The following is a 20,841-nucleotide window of genomic DNA, read 5'->3' on the forward strand; positions in this document are numbered from 1 at the left end:
GGGCAAAAATGTTAAAAAGAGGGCATAGGAAGCCCTGCTCCTGCCTCATCACTGAACAAACTCCACTTGGACGCCTTTTCCAGAGGTCTTTTCTTTCTCCTCCCCTTTCCTCAAACCCTAATTTGTCCTGAGACTCCGGCCCGCCCCCTCCTCTCGTGACCGGAAGAGGCTCCACCCAACCTCCTGAAAGGCAGCCATTTTGGTCCCCCCCCACCATCCCTCTGCCTTCGCCTGTGCCTGTGTTTTCCAGATGCCGAAGAGAGCGCTCGTCCACATGCTCTATGGACCATACCGCATGTGCAACATGACTGCGCAGCACCGCATCTCACGCCTGCAGGGTCTGCTGAGTGAGCGCGGCTGGGGACTCTGGGGCCTCCGCAGGGGGCGGGGCAAGGAGGGGCGGGGCAGACTGTCCACGTGCCCAAGGGAGGGAGGAAGCATGGCGGTGTGGAGACCCGAGGCAGGGAGAGCCAAAGCCACATTCCAAGGTCCCCTACACCTTCAGAATAGGTGGTCCCAGGAAAAGGCATTGAGATTCTTGTTTGCCACAGTATCTTCATCTGTAAAATGTAGTCATTGATAACACCTTCTAGGGTGGTTGTGAGGATCAAATTAGATAAGAATTGTAAAGCTCATGGCACAGAGCCTGTTGCACGGTAGGGACTGTATAAATATTTATTTCCTTCCTCTTTCCTTCTCTTCCTTCTTTCCTTCCTTCCTTCCTCCTTTCCTTTTTCTTCTCTTCCTCCCTTCCTTTCTTCTTCCCTTCCTTCTTTCCCTCCTTCTTTTCCTCTTTCCCTTTCTTCTTCTCTTCTTCCTTTTTTCCTTCCTCCCTTCCTCAAAGGACAGAATAAAAAAAACTAGGTAGAAGTTAAAAAGAAACCACTTCATTAGTGGTGTAAGGGAAAACTTCTCAACAATTATACTGTCCCAAAGTGGAAATATCTACCTTGAGAGGTGATAGGTTCCCACTCAATGGTAGTCTTCAAGCATGGACTAGATGACTTCCCAGATATGTCATAGGATAGTAATGAGTTAGACTAACTGACCACAGAGATCCCTTTCAATTCTATGATTCTGTGATTAATGTAGCACCTGTCTGTGCCTTCTTAACCTCTATGATTCTTGTCTATGTCTTTCCAAAAATCCTTCATGGAAGACTCCGTCAAACTGATGGAATCTCCTTGGATTTTTTTCCTTATCAAAACCATTTCTTCCCTTCAGGTAGTAATAATGTACTAAGAGCCAGCTATGTGCCCCAAGCTGTGATAGGTTCTGGGAATACAAAGAAAGATAAAAGACAATCCCTGCTTTCAAGGAGGTCATGGTATAATGGATTCTTTTAAAATAAATGTATTTAGTAATAATAATAATAACTCATTTATATAAATCATATTAAATTATTTTCTTAAAGTGTATATCTGATCATGTCATTCACCTACTCAACAAACTTCAGGGAGTCCCTATTACCTAAAATCAAATTTAAGGTCCTCCATTTCATTTTGAAAAACCTTTTAACCATTACCTATGTCACTCTGGTGTAACCAAATTGACTTATTTTCCTCTCAAAGGACATTCCTTCTCCTACCTCTGTACTCTTGCAGTAATGGTTCCTCTATTCCTGAAATACACTACAACCTCATGAGAGTCTGTTTCTGGGAATCCCTTCATATCCTCTCTCAAGCACCTAATTAACTGAATATTAATATAGCACCCCTTTCTGACTTCACTCTCCTGATTCAAGCTGACATGGACAAGCTAGATCCCCAAGGGGTTCCTGCTGCCTTGGAATCTATGCGTTTTATGAATGACTAATCTAAAAAGTATAACTCACAAGCCCCCATCAATGTGCTTCCCATTAGTAATCAGCCAATAGACTTCATTATCTCTTTTTAAAACATACTCAAATGGCATAACAAGAATAATATTTACAAAAACTTCCCTTCCCCCAACCCTGTTCACTCTCAGAAATACATACAAAGTCTATGGAGAGAGAGTGGGCACAGACTTAAAGTACAGAGGCAGTAAGGTACATATATAGGGAACCAACATGGTCAAGACAATCCACAGCTCTGGAACACACAGACCTCAATGTCCTTTCTTTCTCCAGAGAGTCCTCCCAAAGTTCACAGTGAAAATATGATGATACGTGTGATGGACAAATTATTCTAAGTGAACCGGCTTTTCACTGAGCATGAAATTTGAGCTGGAGAGGGAGCTTAACTAGACTTGCTCATTGCAGGGCATAGTGTCTTCACTAGATGGTCAGTCCATTGTTGGGGTGGGCTGAGACTGGACCAGTTGTTGTTGTGTGTGTGTGTGTGTGTGAGAGAGTTTCTATTTATATATAATTGCTATAGTTACCAAGTGTTATATATAATAAAAGTAAATCACCACCACCAATGGAATTCTTGTGGCCATTGCTTTTATACATACATAATAAACACCTTAAGAAGTTGGTTTAATGGTAAGAATTTCACCATAGAACACATTCAGTGGTACAGTCCACTTCATTCATCTTTACAGTTTTTTTTAATAACTCAGACTCAAAGTTATAAACAAATTTGTGTCTGAGGTAAAAAGATTTTTAAAAAAACACACAAAACAGTCCTTTTATTGCTGATTTCTAGTACTACTTACTAAATCAAAGATCCAGTAAATATGTGACTCAATCCACAGTTTGATATCTTTCACAGGAAGCTAATAGACACTAAACTCTTTACAAGGTATGACCTTTGTGCTAGACAGGTCAAACTGCTGGACTCCTTCAGCTCATTCCATGGTGAACATCTTTAGTCCCCACCATCCCCAGCCTCTCACTTGCTTGAGTGTTACTGTTTTCTTTGCAAATAGAGTGTTAAAGTTATTTTCATTTTTAAGGTATGATCTGCAAACCTTACTTTAGGATTGGCAAAAGCCTAATCTCTTTGACTCCAAAACTTCTGCTCTGAGATGTATCACCATGAACAGGAGATAGAAGTTTACCTTCTCCTGTTCAATAATACTTCTGATTCAGATCAGAGTTGCCTAAGTGAAGAATCCCATTTTCACTTATAGTGACCATCTTCTAGTGACTTATACTTCTCAAATTTCTGTTGGGTCTAGCGCAAATAAGGTTTAAGACTCATAGGTGTAGAGGCAAATAATAAGTCTATTGTTTGTGCTGGCTTTTTTATATGAAGTTGAGCTATTCAAGCCTCATAATTTTCCAAGGTGCAAAGAAATTCTTTTAATCCTGGAAGGACTTTTTCTTACCATTTCTACTTCCCTGACTTTTTGCCCTTCCCATCTTCAGTTTTATAGTCCAAAGACTTCTTACAATAACATCAGGGGTAAATTAATTTTCAGAATTTTGTATATAGGAGGCAACTAGCTCACTCAGTAGATTGATAGGCTCGGGCCTAGAATCGAGAGGTTCTAGGTTCAAATCTGGCCTCTGACATTTCCTAGCTATGTGATCCTAGGCAAGTCACTTAACCCCTATTGCCTAGCCCTTACTGATCTTCTGCCTTAGAACCAACACACAGTATTGATTCTAAGATAGAAGGTAAGGGTTTAAAAAAAAAGAATTTTGTATTATACAATTTGGGTCTAAAAACAAGACATTGCCAGAAAAATCTTAGCCTTGCTCTGCTGCCTTTTTTTCTCTCATTTCAAGTTGACCTTAAAAGTATGCCCAACCCTTCTATAACTGAACTTTGCTTTAAACAAATTGATGATTTTTTTATTATTACATTTAAATTATAGTAGTTCAATAGGAATAACCCCATCATGACTTTACACTCATTTAGTTCAATAAACATTTATTAAATGCTTACTTCAGCTGCCTTCATGGCCATTGTAACAAAATGTTCTCCTCTACCCAGTCTACCAAAGGCAGTTTTCACATGCTTGAGGTAGACAACCCCCAACTTATCAAAGGATATAGCCCATCAGTTACTGGTTGAGTGCCAGGTGAAAACCAAAGGTGGATACACAACCCTAAAAAGGGCTTAGCAAGTTCTCACACCAGAGGTGCTACTCTTTCTTGAACACCATATACCTCGGTTGAATAAGAATACTTAGCATGCTTAGAGTTTGATCAGACATGAAATACGTCAAAGATGCCAAGGTCATTCACTGCATCCCAGACAGTTATCCTGACTTCTATCTTGCCATTAGACTTCAATGACTATGGAAGAGAGTGAAACTGATGATTTTGTGCAACTCTGCTTCACTTAAATTCAATGCATGCACAAATCAAGATATCACCCTTTGATGTTATTTGGTCCTCTTCAAAAACAAAAGACCAAGGACTAACAATAACAGCTATATTGTATTAGGAACTGGAATACTAAGATGAAACAAAAGGCAGCCCCTTCCCTCAAGAAGTTTATAATCTTGTAATGAGACTCAATCAGTACACAAATACTTATTAAATACTATGTGCCAGACAATTAAAAATAACTTATAATAATAATTCAATTCAGAAAAAAATTAAGCACTTTCTGCATAAAATGCTAGATTTTGGGCAAAGACAAAAACAAAATAATTCCTATCCCCAAGAATCCTAGATTCTTTTGAGAGATAAATACATAGTGAATTTGCAGATCAGAATGATAGAAGAAATTTTAGAAGAGAGGGACTTAAAGCTGCCCAAAATGGATTCTTGGGGGTGATATCAGAGCTGATAAGAGATTTTACCAGAGAGAGATGGAGGTAGACTATTCAAGGAACAGGTATCAATATATGTAAAGGCTGGTAGATCAGAGAAGGGTAGGTAGCCAATCTGACATAGCTAGAATATCGAGTGAATTAAAGGATAATAGTATGTGGTAGTCTGGAAAAGTAGATTCAATTCCAATTTTTGGAAGACCTTTAATGCCTGCTTAGGAGTGTTTATGTTGTATTCATTAAGTAATGATAATACTATGAAGAATTTTTACAGAAAAGTGAATAAGAAGACTTCATTAGAAATATTTCCCTATAAGTATGAAGGATAGCCTGGAGAGAGTGGAGATGAGGCAGGAGACTATTATGATCATTTAGGCAAGAGGCCCTAAGCTTAGGTGGTATTAGTGAAAATGTGAAGGAGGATTAGATGTAATAGATGAAGGAAAAGAAAGACAAATATGACTCATGGTTTTTTAGCTTACATACATCAGAGAATAGCAGTGGCATTAATAAAAAGTAAAGAAATTAGAAAAAGTCTTAAAGGGAAATATGATAAATTCAGGATACTAAAATAGTAATGTCTAGGAAGCAATTTAAATTCAGAACTAGAGAAATCTGGAAAAGATAATCACCTGAACAAAGGGGGGCTGTCTAGTTCCCCTGCACCTATTCCACCAAAACCTGAAATTTATCCCAAACCAAATAATGGTTAAGAAATTCAATCGAGAAACTAAAATGACTTCTTCCATGCCAAAACTGTATAAATCAGTCAGCAGTCCATAGATGATTGGACAGGGGACCTCAAAAAAAGCCAGTACCCAAACAGAAAAACAAAAGAGTAGCCTCCATTAAATATAGGCCAAAACCAAAAATAGCCTGCAGGGATTTGTGTCCAGGGACAGCAGAAGTGGAGGTCTTCCACTGGAAAGCCCCAGGATCATTTTAAACCAACAGCAGAGACCTCAGTAGCCCCAGGAAGCATCAATGACCAGTCTAGCATGGCTATGATTGAACTACCTCAGGACAGTGAGTTTCTTAGCACTCTGCCTTGAGATGCCATAGAGGGCCTCGAGAGAACTCTTGAAATTCCAAAAGGAAAAATTCCAGGAATGTTATAGCCAAAGTCTAGAACTTCCATATCAAAGAAAAAATATCTCAAGCATCCAGAAGAAACAGTTTAAATAATAAAATCAGGATTACATAAAGTCTAGCAGTTTCTACTATAAAGGAAAGGAGATCTTGAAATTCTATTGTCCAGAAGTCAGAAGGGATAGGCTTATAACCAAGATTAGCTTATCCAGGAAAGCTAAAATACTGGGAGTGAGGAGGTGGATGGAATTGACCTTTAATGGAGCAGAATAATTTCAAACATTTCTGATGGAAAAAAAATGATCTGATTAGGAACTTTGAAATCCAGACACAAGAGTCAAGAGAGAGTTAAAAAGATAAATTTCTCTAAGCAATCAGAAGGGAATGTATAATGAGGTTGTACTAACATTCTAGTGAAGGAAAAGAAATAAGCATTCTTTTAGAAATTTAGTCTTTTCAAAGAGTATTGTTGGAGTTAAGAAAAGCAGGATTTGTGGGTGAATTGGTTCTATTCTGATGATCTGAAGAAAGGAAATAGAAGGGAGGATAAAAGAATGAATTACTATAGAAAGGAAGAAGGAGGAGGTAAAATTTGCTATTCCCATAATTAGGAGGCATGAGAAGAAGAATATACAAACATGGAGGGAGAAGTGGGAAAGTGAACATCAGTTGAACTTTACTTCTATCTGAAATGGACAAAAGAAGGTTAATCACACATATACACACCATTTGGGGTAGAAATATATCAAACTCATCAGGAAAATAAAAAATAAAGGGAGCAGGGATAGTGGGATGTTGATGGGGATTGGGAGGATTAAGAGAGAAAATAATCCCAGGGAGGAAATTGCTGCTCTTGAAGGGTGATTAAAAAGTAAAAAGAAATTGAATTAATTAAAAGAACTAAATCTAAGAGGGTGTCCATCACTGCTGAACCAATTGTGGTATATAAATGTAATGGGATATTTTTGTACCATAAGCAGTAACAAAAGATAATTTCAGAGAATCTTAGATGGTATTAACTGATCTAGAGTAAAATGAACAGAGCCAGGAGAATTTATACAAAGACCACATTGTAATTTTTTAAAAAGCAACAACTTTGGAAGACTTAAGAACTCTGATCAGTGTAATGACTGACCATATATATTTCTCCCATGACAAATCCATGTTTCATAATCTTTAATGAGCCTTGCTATGACTCAATAGTCCCTTTACTTCCCCTCTTAACTATTCACCATCTCATTCTGTAATATTTATTGGGAAAGGAAATGGGATTTGGAAAACAGGGGGTAAATGTGAGGTTTGTATGGGGTATGGAGTAGTTGAGGGGAGAGGGAACACTGTTTGGTGATGCAAGGGAGGGAGATGCTCCCTGCTGAGAGGAAGCAGCAGGGGTCTGATAAGGCCTGTTAGTCCTGGAATGACTGAACTGAAGTTCAGCTCCCTCTATGACCAGAAAAGATAGTCCACTTATCTGACTGCGAATTCAAATAATATAAAGTTTAATAATCCAGTTGGAATTGGAGTTTTTTCTCAGCTTCAGACCTGAGGCCAGGCCCCAGAGGCTGGTGGAGGGTCCTCCCACTCCCATCTACTCTATATCAGTCCAGTTTTATCTTTTTTAAAATCTTAGCAGTAGACAGAAAGCAAACAAGAACAGGTCTAACCTTCAGAAGCAATTGACTTCCAGCTGAACCAAGAAGAGCATGCCACTCCAGACTGGGCTGACCAAGCTCCTCTCTCCTCCAACACCAGGAAACAAATCCCCACGGCAGGAAGGAAGTGCTAGTCACAAGACCCAACTGCCACTCCCAGTTGCCCCTTCCCCCACCAACTGTCAGTCTAATTTCCTTTCCACAATCATCCCCTTTTTTTGTTGTGACCTTCCCAAGATCACATATTTATATGATAGTTACTAATTTACTAAATCTACTCTAAGGAATTCTTAGCAGGAAAGTTTGGGCAGGGGTAGTTTTGGGGTTTTACAATAAATTCAGTACAATAAATATTGAACAAAACTATTACAAGAAATTTGAATCTTAGTGCTAATACTACTTACTCTAAGTTAACTAAAACTAATATACTATTTATAGAAATTATTTACATATAATACAACAATATACATTGTTCCCCATCATGATATCAATCAAATAGAAATATCTATTGAACTTTCTATTTGCCTAAGACCTTATGGAACTAACTATATACATATTTACATTTTGCATAAATACAATTTCAGACACTTGTTTATATAAACAAGGTTTCTCAATATGTTAGTTTGTGATTTTGTGTTTTGTGTCTAATAGTGTTGTGTTGAATTAATACTTATCAAGTTTCTTCAGATTTCCACTTCTCGTGTTGACTGATGGATCTCTTCTTTCTTCTATGTTATGTAGTGATGTATGCTATTTCCCTAATATGTGAAATTACTTTTGTTTTATTATTTCAACACACTCAGTCTTACATATAAATCTCGTTTTTGATCTGTCTTCTTCTTATATAAACAAATTTATAAAGTTCAAAGTCTTAACTGTCCATTTCAGCTTTTCCTCTTTGTTTCTTGTCTTTAGCATCTTTTCTTGATGCTTTTCCTCTGGGCTGGTTTAAAATCTTTTCCTCTGGGATGCTTTTCCTCTGGGTTGCTTTTCCTCTGGGCTGGGAAATTGTCTCGAACATTATGTGTCACTATTATTTCTTTGTGGTGTACTTTTTATGTTAATCAGTTTTTGTTTCCATTTCTCAGCACTATCTGTTGTCTAATTATCTTCGATGTCTGTTACAGTGGTGTTGAACTTTTTCTGGTTTCACGTGGGAACAGTGAAACCATGAGTCTTTCCCTGCAACTTTTATAGCTGTTGGGGTAGTAAGCAATACTTCATGTGGTCCAGTCCATTTTATGTCTGTAGCCAATTTTCTATTGAAATTTTTAAAGTATACTATGTCTCCTGGTTTGATGTTGTACAAATTGTAATCCAGGGTACTGCTTGTTGTATCAAGCCCATTTCATGCAATTCTGCTATTCTTGTCTGTAAAGCTTGTATATATTTTGTTAATTGACAGTCTCCACCTATCATGGCAATGTAAGCTGGTTTACAAGTCCTTCCTTGCCAAATTGCATGTCCATATAGCATCTCAAAGCAAATCTCCACTGGGTCGTGTTCTAAGATGGAACAGAACTAATGGCAGAATGTTTGTCCATTTTTGGTGTGTTTCTGCACAAAATTTTCCTATCAATGTTTTAATGTCTTTATTTAATCTTTCCACTTGCCCTGAACTTTGGGGATGATGTGGTGTGTGGTATATTGCTTGTATTCCTAGGTTTTTATAAATTTCATTTAATATTGACTGAGTAAAGTGACTTCCACAGTCTGAGTCTAATTTTGAGGGAATCCCAAATCTAAGTATGATTTCTTTTAATAGGATTTTGACCACAAATGCTGCATTGTTCTTTTTAGCAGGAAAACCTTCTGGCTATCTAGTCAGTCTGTCTATGATGACAAGGCAATACTTAAACCCTTTGTCTTTTGGCATATTGATAAAATCTATCTGTATGTATTCAAATGGAGTATATGCTAAGGGACGACCTCCTAAGCCTTTGGTCTTATAAACTCCCTGATTGAACTGCATACAAATTTTACATTTTTGACAAATTCTTATGGCATATGAGGATATTCCTGGTGCAGTCCAAAATCGTCTCACTGAATCGATCACAGCTTGGGTTCCACAGTGTCCTTGTGCATGTATTGCATTGCACATGTGATAAAATAAATTTTTAGGCAGGATGGGCTTGCCTAGTTGTGAAAACCATATTCCTCTTATTTGTTTTGCTCCTAAGTTCTTTATCCATGATTGAATTTCCTGCTCATTATAGGCATCAGTTAGATTGTCCTGTTTAACTATTGAGAAATTCAATACATGAAAAGGTCCTTCTCTAGCTCCAAATTTTGCTGTAATGTCAGCTCTATGGTTTCCTAAAGACACATGATCATTAGCCCCTGTGTGTGATCTACAGTGGATTATTGCCACTTCCTTGGGAAATTGTACAGCCTCAAGAAGTTGCATTATTACTTTGGCATATGCAATCTCTTTACCTGCACTTGTCAAAAATCCTCTATGTTTCCAAATTTCTGTAGTGGCATGAATTACTGAAAATGCATACTGGGAATCTGTGTAAATATTGACCCATTTACCTTTACCAATTTGCAAAGCATTTAATAAAGCAACTAGCCCTTCCCCTTGAGCGCTCATGTGCTTTGGTAAGGACACATACAATAATGTCTCTGTTAGTGTTACTACTGCTGCTCCAGTATACCTTTCTCTGTTAACTATCATGCTTGAACCATTGGTATACATTTCAATGTCGGGTTGTTCCAGGGGAGTGTCTTTTAAATCATTTCTTGGTTTTTCTACTACAGATATTGTTTCTTGGCAATTATGTATGGGTTCCCCTTCCAACGGCAGATCTGGAATCAAGGATGCTGGATTCAATGGTTGGCAACGTTTTAAAGAGATGTTTTCATTGCTTAGTAACACAATTTCATATTGAGAAAGCCTTTGCTGTGTGAAAGCTTGTAAATGACATTTCTTCAATATGGATTCTAGTTGGTGTGCAGAGTAGACATTAAGTTTTGATCCTAATACCAAATCAGATGCCTTTTGGATCATGGTTGCTGTGGCTGCGATTGCTCTCAAACAGGGAATCATTCCTTTCTCAATTATATCTAGCTGAGTACTATAATATGCCACTGGCCTAAAATTGGGTCCTAAAGTTTGGACTAACACTCCAAAAGCTATGCCTCTTGCTTCATGTACAAAGAGATGGAATTCTTTGTTGTAGTCTGGAATACCTAAGGCTGGAGCTGTTATGATTGCTTCTTTGAGCTGTGCCAAGGCTTGGAGATGCTCTTTCATTAGTTTCAAAGGTTCTGTAACTGTGTTTTTGGTTAAGTCCATAAAGCATTTTGTTATTTGGCTATAGCCTGGGATCCATTGTCTACAGAAACCTGTCACTCCTAAAAAGGCTCTCAGTTGCTTCTTAGTCTTTGACACACTGAGTTTCAGTATGTCTTCTACTCTTTTTTTTGGAAATCTTTCTCGTCCCCTTTTCCAAGATAAATCCTAGGTATTCCACTTTAGGCATGACCCATTGTAGTTTTGATTTGGAAACTTTGTGACCTTTCTTATATAGCTCTAGGAGGAGTTTTTTACTGTCCTGGTAACAAACTTTAGCAGATGGGGATGCAAGAAGAATGTCATCCACATAGTGCACAATTTTTCTTTCCTTGAATCGGATGTTCTGTAAATCTTGTTGTAAGATTTGGCAAAATGCTGTTGGGCTATCACAGAATCCCATTGGTAATCTTCCCCATGTCATCTGAGTCCCATTCCAAGTGAAAGCAAAGATTTTTTGGCTTTCCTTTGCAATTGGAATGCTAAAATAAGCACCACACATATCAACAACAGTATAATATCTAGAGTTACTTGGGATTTATGAAATTATTTTAGATGGGCTTGGAATGACTGCATGGGACTTTTTCACAAAGTTATTTACTGCTCTTAAATCTTGGACCAGTCTCCACTGAATTTTTCCTTCAGAGTCATATTTTGTTTTCTTTATAGGTATTATTGGTGTATTATATTCTGAAATTGTTGGGATTAACATTTTCTGATCCAACAAACTTTGGATAATTGGGTTGATTCCATCTATGGCTTCTTTACTTAGTTTGTATTGTGGTATCCTTGGTGGTGTCCCTTCTTTAACTTCTACTTTTACTGGTGTTGCTGACTTTAGAATCCCTACATCTGAAGAATGTATAGCCCAGAGTCCTTCAGTTATATCACTTGGTATTTCAAATATTGTACCTTCATTCTGAACTTCTTCATCCACTTGCCCCATGAACAGCAATGGATAATGTTTTAAAGAGTCTTTGGGTAGATGTAGAAAGATTTTTATCTCTCTTGATAGTCTCATTCACTCCCTCCCATGGCTTCTCCCTCTGAACCACCTCTTTCCTGATGATTTTCAAATCTCTTCTAAGCATTCAACCTACATTTCCAACTGGATAGAGTACATGTATACCTGTTCAACACTTTAAATATCAATTCAACTCAACTGATCAATAATACCTTAAAATTCACTTCAGTGTGTGACCCTGGGCAAGTCACTTAACTCCCATTGCCTAACCTATTATTCATCTGCCTTGGAACCAATACACAGTACTGACTCTAAAACTGAAGGTAAAGATTTTTTAAAAACTCAACTCAGTCCAAAATTGACTTGATTATTTCACTATCTAAAATTTGTTCTCTATCCACTTTCATTCTTTTGGTCTGCGATACCAACATTCATCCTGTATTCCATGTTCACAATTTTAGGATAATTTTTTATTCTTATCTCTGGCTTTTCATATACAGTCAAACAGGTTAGCAAGTCTTGCTGCTTCTGTTTATGCAACCTTTATCACATCTTTTCTCATTTCTCTATTCTCATTTCCATCATCTTGTCCTTATTAGCACCTACCTGGAATGTTGCCAAAAAGGTCATCCTGCCACCATTCCTTTCTTTCTCCAGCCCATCTTTCATACAAATGCCAGATTTACTGAGCTAGTAGAGATGACCTAGGAGAAGATAGAGAATAGCAGAATATCCCAAAGGAAAGGGGTTCCAGGTTGGATTAGAGAACAATTCTGAAATAACTAACCATTGGTCAAGGTTGAACATTAGAGAACAAAGTAAAATGGTAGACTCATGATGACAAACTCATATATATTTCTTATAACCAGATATCATGATGTGTAAGGAGAGCATGTTTATAAGAAATGATTAAGAGGAAAAGAAGTAGTAGGACAGGAGATGTGATGAAATATGAGATGAATATTTAACAGGAAATATTTGCTAGTTTCCCTGTATGCAGCTTTTCCTTGCCTAGATTACTTATCTCCATCAGCTAATCCACTAATAGTTGTCGGTCAGAACTGACCCTTGAAAACAAAATTCCCTCTCATTTAACTTACAGACTAAACAAATCAATCTCATTTCCCTTGGTGCACATCAGCAATGTCCATTAATGACAGCGATGGTTATATCTCTCTCCAGTAGGGGAAGAGAAATCTCCCTCTGTCGACCTTCCAACAATGACATGTAAATCACAGCAGAGGGTATGAAATAACTTTCACAAGGTGTGCCAAAGAATTTTTCTATTTTTGTTCAGTTAACACAAATCCTACTTAAAGAATGAAGTATCAGACCTCAAAGAGGCCTTTCATCTGGGGACAGGAGGGCCTTAATAGCTTTACGTTGATTTATCCAGAAGTTTAGTCAAGGCTTTTACAAGTATTCCATTTCAGGAAAGAAATTTATCTGGCCTTTCTTTTCATACCCAACCTAAAGCAACTATTAAGAACTTGAAAGACAGTTTTCAGTGGATAGTCGTGACATTTAAAAGAACAATGGCACTCTCATTAATGCTTAATAGCTTGTTGCCTCAAGTTCCCATTACTTTGTCATAGAATAGCCTCCCAACTCTATACCCATTCATTCCTAAGAGGTTGTAAAGATTACGGACCTTTGTTATTGTTCATTTACTTTAGTTGGGCCTGACTCTTCATGACCCCATTTCGGGGTTTTCTTGGTAAAGATACCACAGGAGTTTGCATTCCCTTCTTCCAGCTTATTTTACAGATGAGGAAACTGAGGCGAATATAGTTAAATGATTTGCCCAGGATCACACAGCTAGTCAGTGTCAGAGGTTGGTTTGAACTCAGGAAGATGAGTTTTCCTCACTTCTAGTACAGTGCTCTAAACTACTTCACTACCTAGCCAACCATGGTAGATTTTATAAAGGCAAAAAGATGTACTTTTCTATATTATTGTTTTTTGGGGTTTTTTTTAGTAGCTGATCAGCTTATGTCTATGCACCAACAAATAAGATCAGAGATTTGTACTCTCTTTTCCCCTTGAAAATCCCTTGTGTAAACATTGTATCTATTTAGTTGTAAACATGCTATCACCCTATCAGAATGTAAACTCCTTTGGATAAGAACCAGTTTGTCTTTATCTTTGTTTCCCTGGTGTTTTAATTACTAGGTGGTTATTTAATGTTTGCTGAACTGAATTAGAGCAGTCAGGGACATTAGAGATTATTTAGTCCAGAGATTTATGGAGAGATTTCAGGGCTATCAGTGAATTTGGATGGGAAGAAGATTATATCTTCATTTCAATATAATTGTTGTTATATATTTTATTTTAGTCATTTAAACTATTATTCTGAAATGAGGCCCATGGATTTCATCAGACTTCCAAGGGTGTTCATAACACACAAAAGTTTAATATTCCCCAATCTATTCTAACTACTTCATTTTACAGGTAGGGGAACTGAGTCCCCCCCCCACCAAGACATTAAATTACCTTTCCTAACATGTAGTAAATAGTAGAGGTAGAATTTGAGCTTGAGACTTCTGACCCTGTATCTCATGCCCTTTACACTGTTACAGATAAAAGAGTGGTTGCCTTAAACTGTGACTGTGAAAATATGGTTTCAAGACAGTGTCTTGAGTTAATTCAAAAATAAGGTGGTTGCCATGGGAAAAATTCCCAAAAATGAAATACCCAAGTCAACTAGTTTTTATGGAGATTTTAATTAATACAAATTAAAGAATTAATGAAAGGGAAAGAGAGAGTAAGAGGAAATAATGAGAAAAAGGCTAGGCTATCCTAGGCTTAAGCCTTAAGAGAGAGATCAGTCAGTCTTTAATCCATTCACCACAAGATTTGTCCCAAGCAAGATCTCGTGTTCAGAGAGACCCTCCAGTTCAGCTCCTCAGCTCAACTAAGTTCAGACACCTAGCCCTTCAATTCAGCTTTGGCAAGTTGACCCCTCCAGAGGTCTTACTGACCTCCTTTTAAAGAGAATTTTCTCCTATGTCACCTCCCCTAAGTTCTCACATCTACCAATCACAGTAGATGTTTTCACAGGACTGACCATTCTTAATTCACACCTGAGTAGACTAAACTTTTGAGTAATTCAAACCTGAGTAGACTAAAACTTCACACCTCTTTTGTTAAGCTTGTCCCTTGCAAGTTTGCAAGTTGCCTGACCTTCTACTAATTAATTTGACCTTTTATAGGTACTTAGCACCTTTTTGTATTAGATCTAAAAATAGACTTAGCTTAAGGGCTTTTGCCTCACTATAAGTATGAGTTAAGTACTTTCATTGTTCACTATGGAGTTTACAACTTTATCTTCTCCTAAAGTATGCTTAAGTATGGGTGGAGTAATGTTAGAATTCTCACATTCCTGATCAAGTACGTTCATTGTTTAAAATGGGTTTAGCTTAATCAAATCTTCTGAAGTAGAGTCTGAGAATTTTTAAGATTCACAACACTACCCACTAGTTGCATTCCCTCTACAAAAAACAACTAAAATACTTGAGACCTATATGGTTCACTCTCCCTAAAAAGGATATTTGGAATTGTTCAGAGTTTTATTATGCTTTGTGATTCTCTTATTATGTGATTTTATAGAAGATAGGGTAAGAAACAGAGAAGATACTAAAAGCATTTTTCCATACTATACTTTAATTTAAAAAAAATTCTAAATCCCCCAGTCTTGAATTTGGTTATTCTACAGGTTAAATCATGTTTGCTATGTACAGAAAACTCTCTCGATTAAACCTGAAAAGCCAGTAATGATGATGATGTGATCATTATCTGCACACACACCCCCCACAGAGTAATCAGGGTGGTCTACTCTATTTTTTTCTTCCTTTTTTCTTCAGACCTTAATTATTGCAAATGAGAGTACACTTCCAGGGGAACGATTCCAGTCACTGTAGGCAGCCACCAGGGGTTATGGAGACAAAAGTGTAGACCACCCACTCCCTACTTCCCAATGTAATTGTACTTCTTCTAGCCCTGTGCTGTTGGCACTGCTGGAGCTGAGTGTGTGTAAGCCCACATGAACCTGTGCTTACAAAATCACAGTAACTATTGCAGGCCTTGTTTGCTTTTTTGGAAGTTAAAAAAAAATAGAATCTACTTCAACAAACATTTGTTAAGCAATTAACAGTGCACAAAATACTGTGTTTGGATGCTCAGGGTACAAAGACAGATACATCAAAGAAAGTATCTTATGGTGCAATGGAGGATGAGGGTGGGTTTGGGGTGGGGGATGGAGTGACATATATAAAAATAACTGTGATGCTAGGGGAGGGTGAAGAGCCCAAAGGGAAGTTCTAGTCAATGTACTGTGACTAGTTTGAAGGGGTAACGATAATGATAAGCGATAAGAGATCAAGAAAGGCTTCTTGGAGGAGATGGCACTTGAATTGAATCATAAAGTACAGGAGAGACCTTCATGGGTAGAGATGGGGCTCACAGAGAGAGCATGCACAAAACCATGGAGATTAGCAGGAAGGGCAGGATAAGAATGGAGGACATGGGCAACTAGATGGCTCAGTGAATAGAGAGCTAGGCCTGGAGATGTGAGGTGCTGGGTTCAAATTTGACCTCAGACATTTCCTAGCTATGTGATCCTGGGGAAGTCACTTAACCCCCATTGTCTAGCCCTTATCATTCTTTTGACTTGGAACCAATACCTAGTATTAATTCTAAGATAGAAGACAAGGATTTAAAAACAAGAAGACTATATTATGAGGTAACTAGTGTGTAATAAGGAGATTTTAGGAGGGAAAGGGAAAGGAAAGGTTAACAGATAGATCACACTAACAAAATATATATAAAAGGGGTTTATTAAACCAAACAGGGATAAGGGGAATCATGGAGTGATTTATCTCTAACCACCCAGAGTTTAACACACAAAGGCTTCTAATCTAAGCTTAATGTAACCAACTAAGTGGTAAATAAAAGATAAAATAAAAGTCCAAAAGGGGCCCAGATTCTCACAAACTCCAGAGTCCTTGGTATGGTCAGACTGAAGATCCAGATGTAGGGTCCTTATAAGATCCAGGAAGGGAGGAAGTTCACACCCTACTCACATCTGTCCACCAATGTGAAAGGGGAATTCACACTCAACCTTTCCTTAAGGATAATCCAAGGCAGCTTCAAAGATTATTTCTTTAGGGAGACTCCTTGACACCCAGCCTCTCTGGAAAAAGAGGAATTAAATAATGAACAATTACAAATTTCAAAATACAGATCAAACATATGCAAAAGTATAAGAAGTAAATAACATCAAAATGCAAATGCAAATACATGTAAAACATTAAAATTATAAGATACTACTCTTATCAACTAATACAGAACATTCTACTATTGTAATGCATAAACATCAAACTTAAAGAAAAATTTTTGAAAAATACAATAAACACAACATTGTATGTTTTACAAAAAATTAAACCAAACCATCAAACTCACTTATGCAAAATACATTTAACAATAGATAAATTAAACATAAGTGATCTATTTATATAAATTTACATATATACATATAACCCATGCTATTTATATGTGTGCCATACATTTCATATTTATACATGTTACATATATGTATATAATGTGATACAATTAATTTTACAATCCTACCTATAATACACGTTATTTGCATATATTTACATATGAATTTACAATTGTGTGTGATGTGTGAGGTTATATGCCATATATATTATGTAATGTATGTTGTTATATATGTTGCAATGTATTTTGTAGTGTAAGTCAGTATCTTACTTCATCTTATCAATATTAAACTCTAATCCTATCTAACTATAGCTCTATCTTAATAAAATCTCCTATCTACCTATATTCCTATACTACATTTTATACTATTACTACCCTAAACTAAGTAGCTAACTAGTATTTGTTAGTAACTAACTACTTTATAACTAATTATAACATTGTTTGTATCCTAGCTATACATTGTTTCACCTATTCAACTAGTGATTCAATGTAACCTAACCATATTTAAGTTTTTGTGTATATATGTTTTTGTTATGTTGTTAATCATGCTGTTATGTTGTTTTGTTAGTGTTATGTCAGTGTTACTGTTGTATAAGTGTTGTGTTACTGTTGCATGCAATATACTTACCATTACCTCAGCTTATTCCTTCTCTTAACTTGTTTGCAGAATTCTTCCTCTCCAAAATCCATGGTAGTAAAATGTATTGTTGATTGCTTATGTGAATATATGTTATGTTGTTGTTTTATATTATATTACCCCAAATTTCTTAAACCCATTAGTCTATTAATTATTTGATCCTCTTCACTGAAAATTTTCTTCAAAGTCTTTATCTTAATATTTATAAGTCCTTCCAATCTTTTAACAATTTCAATCAATTATTTGAATTCTCCTCTACAACTGTAGTGTCCTCTTCCATCTGAATGTCCTCTTCCACTGGAATGGGCCTCTCCTTATTGCAGACTCTATTTGCCTAATGAATCTCAGCTTTCCACGATTTATTCTTCTTCATTGTGTTCTTCAACGATTTGTACATTTTCATTATTACTTCCATGAGCTAATTTAATATGTGAACAATGATACACCATGAATCTCTACCTAATACTTTTACTGATGAAGGTGAAACCAACACAGTTATATAAGGACCTACCCAACTCTCTTGTGTTGCTGATGTTTTAGCAAAATTTTTTACATATACCATATTCACCTGGTTAAGAATTATGAAGAGAATAATCCAGATTGGATCAATACTCCCATATCATGCAGTGCTCTAAGCCATTGTTGTAATGCACTTAAATATGAAGCAAGTTGATAATCTCCTCCTGAGAGAGATGTATACACTGTCTTACAAGCTTTTGCCTGCAATGGAGCATGTACAAAGAGCATTTCATAAGATGATGAATGTAAATCTCCCCTTGGTCTTGTAATAAGTAAAACAAAGCTATGGGAAGAATATCTGGCCATTTTAGATGAGTTTCAGCACAGATCTTCCCCATCATAGTCTTGAGTTCCCTATTCACATGCTCCGCTTGACCTGAACTTTGTGGGTGATAAGGAACCTGCTATTTAGGTGTTATTCCTAGATTCTCATAGACTCTTTTCAGGATATTTTGGGTGAAATGAGATCCTTTATCAGAGTCTATGGCAAGTGGTACACTAAACCTAGGAATAATTTCCTTAATCAACACTTTTACCACAAAGTTAGCTGTATTTGTATTGGATGGAAAAGCTTCAGGCCATTTTGTTAACCTATTCACAATTACGAGACAAAACTTGTATTTCCCAGATTTTGGCATTCTGATGTAATCAATTTGCAAACTCTCAAATGGACAATATGCTAAAAGTCTACCACACAAATCTTTCTTTCTGAATGTACCTTGATTGAATTTTTGGCAAACAGAACAACTTGAACAGATCTTATTTGCAACAGTATTTATTCCCAGTGCTACCCATTGCCTTTTTACAGAGTCTACTACAGCTTGAGTACTAAAATAACCTTTTGTGTGAATGGCTTGACACAAATAGGTACACAAATCCTTTGGTAACAGCAGTTTTCCAGTGTCTGCAACCCATGTTCCATGTTCTTTCCTTATCCCAAATGTCTCTTTCCACTTCTCAATTTCTGAGTCTACATAAGCTCTTTCTAAATCATCAGGCTCAATAGTTAACAAATTCATTATATACATTGGAGCATTCCTGGCTGCAAATTTTGCAGTGATATCAGCTCTATGATTTCCTTTAGAAACTGAATCTCTTCCAGAAGTATGACTTCTACAATGGATCACCACTGGCTGTTTAGGTTTTTGGATAGTATCCAACAACTCAGTTATTATTTCTGCATGAGCAATTGGTTTTCCTGATATAGTAATAAAACCTCATTGTTTCCAGATCTTCCCTGTAGCATGACATACAGAAAATGCATAACATGAGTCTATAAAAATATTTGCACTTTTACCATCAGCTAGACTAGAAGACATGCTTGCTTCAGTGTGACCAACTAGGTAATGACCCATACCACAGTGTCTCAAATTCTGTGACCACTATAGCACCTGTACATTGAATTCCATCACAAGTAAGAAGAATAACACCAAGTCTAGATTTTCAATAGGAGTGTCTTTCAAATCCATCCTAGGCATATCCACTAGATCTACTACTTCTATACACTCATTGGTTCTTATAATCTCTACCTTGGTGTCATTGCTCTCATTTACAATCACATTATCTTTATCCAATTTACATTCTTCACTATTTTCCATTATTTCACAATCACTAGAATTGTCCACTAATTTTACATTTCAATATTCTTTTCCCCACAATTATTAACACTAATTACATTATCCTTTGTTTCAATCAAATCATTTATAACTTCATTAACCTTATCATCATCACCATTTTCCCTTGATTGTTCAAATACAGAAGAACTCTGGGTACATCTTTATAACAAACATGCCCCTTTGTTCTGATCACCCTTAACTACTTGACTATATTTAGGCCTTGCTCCAAATTTAACCCACTCCTGCATAGTATTTAAATCTGGTGTTTAAGCCCCCTGACAGCAAGCATTTTGGCATGCGTTAGCATTATTTCTCTTTTGACAATTGTTCCAATTATTATTATTATTATTATTATTATTATTCCAATTATTCTGTCTGTTGTACCCTCTGTTTCTATTTAATTGTCTGGAAAAATTGCCCTCTAAACCTTCATTCCTTTACAAAATGGGCAATACAATTGCACAAGAAATGATTGCACCAGATCTCCTTTCCCTAAGCTTATATTGGTTGCTAGGTTGCACAGATCTTAGAGCTGCCACAGCCTTCACTTCCTTTATTTTGCTGTCCCTAGCTTTATTTTCTGCATCCCTCAATTTCTTTTTTAAATCTTCTATTACATTATCTCTTTCATCATATTTGTCCTCATTATCAATATACAAAATACATTACTTTTCTTCTCAATTCCTCTAGTCCCATTTCCTCCCAATCAGGGCAATTATTTCTTAAAAAATGAGTTGATTTTAGGGATTACATTTTTCACAAAAATTATCTTAACATGGGTAATTATTCCTTCCCCTAAAACATCAAGGCCTAAAAAGATTTCAGTTGCATCCATGATTCTTTCCAGAAAGTTTGTAGGTGTTTCATTAATTTTTTGTTTGATATTTTCAAATTTATACCAGGCATTTGGTCTTTTT

General features: G+C 36.6%; 1 protein-coding gene across 2 annotated transcripts in view; it reads left to right on the plus strand.

Moving 5' to 3' along the window:
• The window catches only part of C1H10orf53 (chromosome 1 C10orf53 homolog), a 35,126-nt gene continuing 14,285 nt past the window's right edge, over positions 1-20,841 (plus strand). The window contains exon 1 of one of the 2 annotated variants that reach the window (XM_007478624.3): positions 1-338. In XM_007478624.3, coding sequence (XP_007478686.1) covers positions 251-338 — 88 coding nt within the window. In that variant the 5' untranslated portion in view covers positions 1-250. Of the gene's footprint in view, positions 348-20,841 lie in introns of both variants that reach the window. The other variant, XM_001372408.5, reaches the window with a different exon arrangement.

Source organism: Monodelphis domestica, chromosome 1 (assembly GCF_027887165.1).
Source record: "Monodelphis domestica isolate mMonDom1 chromosome 1, mMonDom1.pri, whole genome shotgun sequence".
In the NCBI taxonomy this organism is placed as follows: Eukaryota; Metazoa; Chordata; class Mammalia; order Didelphimorphia; family Didelphidae; genus Monodelphis; species Monodelphis domestica.